The 4,984-nt window shown below is 42.4% G+C and overlaps 1 protein-coding gene across 2 annotated transcripts in view; it reads right to left on the bottom strand.

The window, feature by feature from the left end:
• Positions 1-4,037, bottom strand: part of Frk (fyn related Src family tyrosine kinase) — a 130,001-nt gene extending 125,964 nt beyond the window's left edge. Inside the window, exons 1-2 of one of the 2 annotated variants that reach the window (XM_021204746.1) lie at positions 3,848-4,037; positions 3,062-3,692 (exon numbers count right to left, since the gene is read on the bottom strand). In XM_021204746.1, coding sequence (XP_021060405.1) covers positions 3,062-3,426 — 365 coding nt within the window. In that variant the 5' untranslated portion in view covers positions 3,427-3,692; positions 3,848-4,037. The remainder of the gene's footprint in view (positions 1-3,061; positions 3,693-3,847) is intronic. The other variant, XM_021204747.2, reaches the window with a different exon arrangement.
• Positions 4,038-4,984: the final 947 nt, after the last annotated feature.

The following is a 4,984-nucleotide window of genomic DNA, read 5'->3' as shown; positions in this document are numbered from 1 at the left end:
TGGATGGATCTGGAGGATATCATCCTGAGTGAGGTAACCCAATCACAAAAGAACTCACATGATATGCACTCACTGATAAGTGGATATTAGCCCAGAGACTTGGATTACTCAAGATACATATGCAAAATACATGAAACTCAAGAAGAAGCAAGACCAAAATGTGGATACTTCATTCCTCCTAAAGAATGGGGAACAAAATACCCATGGATTGAGTTACAGAGACAAAGTTTGGAGCTGAGATGGAAGGAAGGACCATCCAAAGACAGCCCCACCCATTGATCCATCCCACACACAGCCTCCAAACCGAGACACTATTGCATATACCAGTAAGGTTTTGCCAACAGGACCCTGATATAGCTATCTCTTGTGAGGCTATGCCAGTACCTGGAAAATACAGAAGTGGATGCTCACAGTCATCTATTGGATGGAACACAGGGCCCCAATGGAGGAGCTAGAGAAAGTACCCAAGGAACTGAAGGGTTCTGCAACCCTATAGGAGGAACAACAATATAAACTAACCAGTACCCCCAGAGCTCCTGTCTCTAGCTGCATATGTAGCAGAAGATGGCCTAGTCAACCATCATTGGGAAGAGAGGCCCTTGGTCTTGATATGATTATATGCCCCAGTACAGGGGAATGCCAGGGCCAGGAAGCTGGAGTGGGTGGGTTGGGGAGCAGGTCTTGGGGAAGGTATAGGAGACTTTCAGGATAGAATTTGAAATGTAAATGATGAAAATATCTAATAAAAAAGTCTGAATTAATTCCTAGTTAGGCATAAATTATAGCTTTCTTAATTTTAAAAGTTCTTGGTAATTGGAAAAATAATCTCAAAAATCTCAAAACTATCCTTTCTTTAAAAATATTAAGCTTGGAACACAGCAGTAACGGCCCATAGCTGCTGCTTGATATTCTGTTTCCGTAAGATATGTCTAGCTCACAAAGAAATAAAAATTATGGAAGAGGCGGGGTGGATATGATCAAATACACAATATGTAATTCTCTAAAAATTAATAAAAATGTCATTAAAATAATAATAAAGGAAATTAATCAGAAAGAAAAATTTCTAGATGAGGACAAGAGGGGACCCCCAGTGATCTCCTGATAAGGAGCCCTTCTTTACTATAAGCCCATGTCCCGAAACAGCTTCCCTGTGGTAGATTTCATTGGAACTCATCACCGACACTGAGTCTTTACCTGCTTTCTAACCCACCATATTCTGCATATCCATTGTTAAGATTACATTTTATCGGGTTGAAAAGATGGTTAAGAACACTGACTGTTCTTCCAGAGGTCCTGAGTTCAATTCCCAGCAAGCACATGGTGGTTCACAACCATCTGTAATGGGATTGGATATCCTCTTCTAGTCTGTCTGAAGATAGCAACAGTATACTCACATACCCTGATAGATAGATAGATAGATAGATAGATAGATAGATAGATAGATAGATAGATAGATAGATAGATGTAGAAAACTGTTAAAAAACACATTACTCAAAAACGTAATTATTTAGAAAAAAGGATTACATTTTATCTTCCTAGTCACACAACCCTAATATACCCACCAATATGTTTGCTCTTTGAATGGGTAGATGGATGAATGGATGTGGCTTAAATAAATCTATAATTTTTATATTTTTTCTTCTTTTATACCATAAACTATAGGAATTATGCAAATACTAAGTGAACTCCCTTGTGCCATTATAAACCATAGGAATTATTCAATCTCTCTCTCAATCTCTCTCTCTCTCTCTCAATGTCTCTCTCTCTCTCTCAATCTCTCTCTCTCTCTCTCAATTTCTCTCTCTCTCTCTCTCTCTCTCTCTCAGAAATATTTAGTTTGGCTCATAGTTATTGAAGGTTTTAATCTGTCATGGGACAGCAGGCATAGTGATTAAGTTTAGGGTGGAAAGAGCATGTGACAGACTGTATGGTGTAGCAGTAAACACAAGGAGCAAGATGGAGTAAAGGCTCTGCAGAGGCCTGTCCACCACCCAGGCACAACTCCCTAAAGCTTCCACAGACTTCAAACGCAGCGCCACCAGCTGGAGAAAAAGTTTCAGAACCTGAGCTTGCAGGGACATTTCAGTCTGTAGTCCATTTCTTACAAGGTTAGATAATTGCTTAACCTACACAATGAGAGACAGATAACTAGAACTGAGGCAAAAAGCAATAATAGTAGATGTGTTCATCGTCAGCCCCCCTTCTAAAATCACTTTTTCGCCGGGCGTGGTGGCGCACGCCTTTAATCCCAGCACTTGGGAGGCAGAGGCAGGCGGATTTCTGAGTTCGAGGCCAGCCTGGTCTACAGAGTGAGTTCCAGGACAGCCAGGGCTACACAGAGAAACCCTGTCTCGAAAAACCAAAAAATAAAATAAAATAAAATAAAATAAAATAAAATAAAATCACTTTTTCAGGATAAATCTTAATCTACTATTGAAAGTAATGTCGCCATGATTTTTCTTCTTAAAATTTGCTGTCTATACCTGGCCAGTTTTTAATCCTAAAAAACAAAAGCTATTTTTGTAATTTTAATACACCTCAGGATCTAGGAACCCCAAGAAAGTTTTCTCTGTTATAGATTTCACCAGAAAAAAACTACTATTGAGTAGTTGTTTTGTTGTCTTTGTAAATTAGCCCACTTGTGAGCCTACCAGAATGGAAATGGTTGTGGTTAGCTGCAGGATTTGTAGCATTAGTTTGGAATGCTTGGAAAGTTAACACTAACTAAACAAATAGCCTCCGATTTTAGATTCGAAAGTAGGTTTAGGAGAGACTATAGCTGCCCGTAAATGAAAATGTTCTATTGAAAGTGAGGCAGAGGGAGAGTATTAAATGGACCGTAGGTGTGCCCACTATAATCAAAGTCATTTCCGCAGTAATCACCTGCATGTTCTCTCTCACTTTGCGAGAGAGACATGCCTCAATTAATAGCTTCTAGAATGTCTTTCCATACACTGGACCTATCTGCGGATGAGAGTCCGTGGATAGGAAGGAAGGAGAGCCAGAGCTCAGTATCCAACCCCGAAAGAATCAAGGAAAAAGTATGGCCGGTGCTACTCACGGCTCTGCCTGGAGACTCCGGTCCTCTGCCACGTAATTGGAAGGAATGTAGCCCTGCAGCTGCTGACCTAAGCCGGTTCCCTTCTTCTCCAAATGTCTGGCCAACCACCAGCCCTCATGCGAAGTGTCCAAGACTTGGAGTTTGTCGCCAGCACGGAAACTCAGGTCCTCTGCAGTACGTGCTTGGTAATCAAACAGAGCCACAAAATACTGGCTGTGGCTTCTCTCAGGCTCTTGTGACCTGGGAGCCTCTGGGGGACAGTAGGCCCCTGGATTCTCAATCACCACTGACTTGTCTGCCTCTTGAGACCAGCAGGGGAGAAAGGGCTGCAGGTATGCCCAGAGCCTCACACAGACGCTGCCCATGGTGTTCTAGCTAGCAGTAGCAGGGGAGGATAATCCTCTCCCCACAAGCTGTACAGAGCCACGGTCCGCCACCAGGCAGCTTTCAAATCAGCTGCAAACTCACCATACCGAGCAGAGCTACAAAGTCCTGCTTCGGATCTCTCCGGCAGATCTGGGCTTGGCCAAGACACTCACAGCTGGCTTTCTGTTTGTAGCTGCTGCCCTGAGGCAAAACCAAGAGAGGACTGAGCTGGAGGTCCAGTGGGAAGTTGCTTCTTCCTGGCTGCCTGGGCACCAAACAATAAGTAAAAATAAAAAGGGTTTTATTTAGAGGGACATTTGAGAACAAAGAACAGCCACCTCTCCCTCTGTCCCCGGAAAAAGTTACAGAGACTAACTCCAGGAAAAAGCTCCCAGCCCGGCCTGCTCCAGCTGCTCTCACCCTGCTTCAAGCCTGCAGCTGAGCGAGTCCTGCTCTCTCCCAAGCTTTCCTTCTTGCTAATGAATAACCAGGCCTTGGAGGTTATCGCCTTTAACATCCTGAGCTGTACAGACTGTAATAATTCCTCCTAACTTCCTGGTTTCTTTTCATCTGATCTAAAAGGAACTCCCAGGTCAGCTTTACCCCTCCCTTCTCCCACACCCAGGATCGACCAGCCCCCTTACCAAGAAGCCAGATTCTTAAAGCAGCCAAAACCCATGCTCTAGAGAAAGGCTAGCCCCGACAGCTTTGTTTTGCTATATGAATGCAAGGCAGAGATTTCTTTCCTCACAAATATGAGTAGGATTGTTTTGATACTGGTAGAGAAAATTTTAAAAAGAGAAAACTGGGTGTTTAGGTATGTTCTGCCAGACATGGGGCAACTGAAAAAGAGCCATTGAGTCCCTGCCATTTTTTTTTTAATCAGTAGGAATAGATTTTAATAGCCTCAGTAGTTTCTGGAAAAAAAAAAAAAAAGTAGAAAAGCAGCTGGGTAAAATGCTGAGAACCCAAAAGACTGCTTTTTCCCACAGAGACATCTCATTCCTGATCCCTTACATCACTATTTCTTTAGCACATGTACTCAAGCACACACAGGAGAAACAGGTGGCAGGCTGAGAAGAGCATTTGTAGAGATGCTGTCTGTTCAAGTTGGACCTCAGGTCCATATCCATTCTGACTCCATGATGGTTGTGGTAAGACCTCAGAACAACTAAGGCTCAGGTTAAGATAGCCATTCTGGGACTGAAGCACTGAACCCAGCAGAAAAATGGAAGCAGGCAACCTCGGGAGGGAACCATTTCTTCAGGGAATTAAGGTTGCAAATGACAAAGCAGGCAATGTCCTTTGTCTTCCACATACGTGTACTCCCATACATCGACACATATCCACCACACATATCACACACACACACACACACACACACACACACACACACGTGTGTGTGTGTGTGTGTATATATATATATATATATATATATTCTGAGATATATTTTGTTTTATGTTAATAGCATGAGACCTAAAACAGAATGCACATGTAATTTCTTATTTTATACAGAAATGAAAATAATGATCATGATACCAATGAATCATAACAAAT

This window comes from Mus pahari, chromosome 9 (genome assembly GCF_900095145.1).
Source record: "Mus pahari chromosome 9, PAHARI_EIJ_v1.1, whole genome shotgun sequence".
Lineage (NCBI taxonomy): Eukaryota > Metazoa > Chordata > Mammalia > Rodentia > Muridae > Mus > Mus pahari.
The sequence above is the reverse complement of the archived record's forward strand: the minus strand, read 5'-3'. Positions and strand labels throughout refer to the sequence as shown.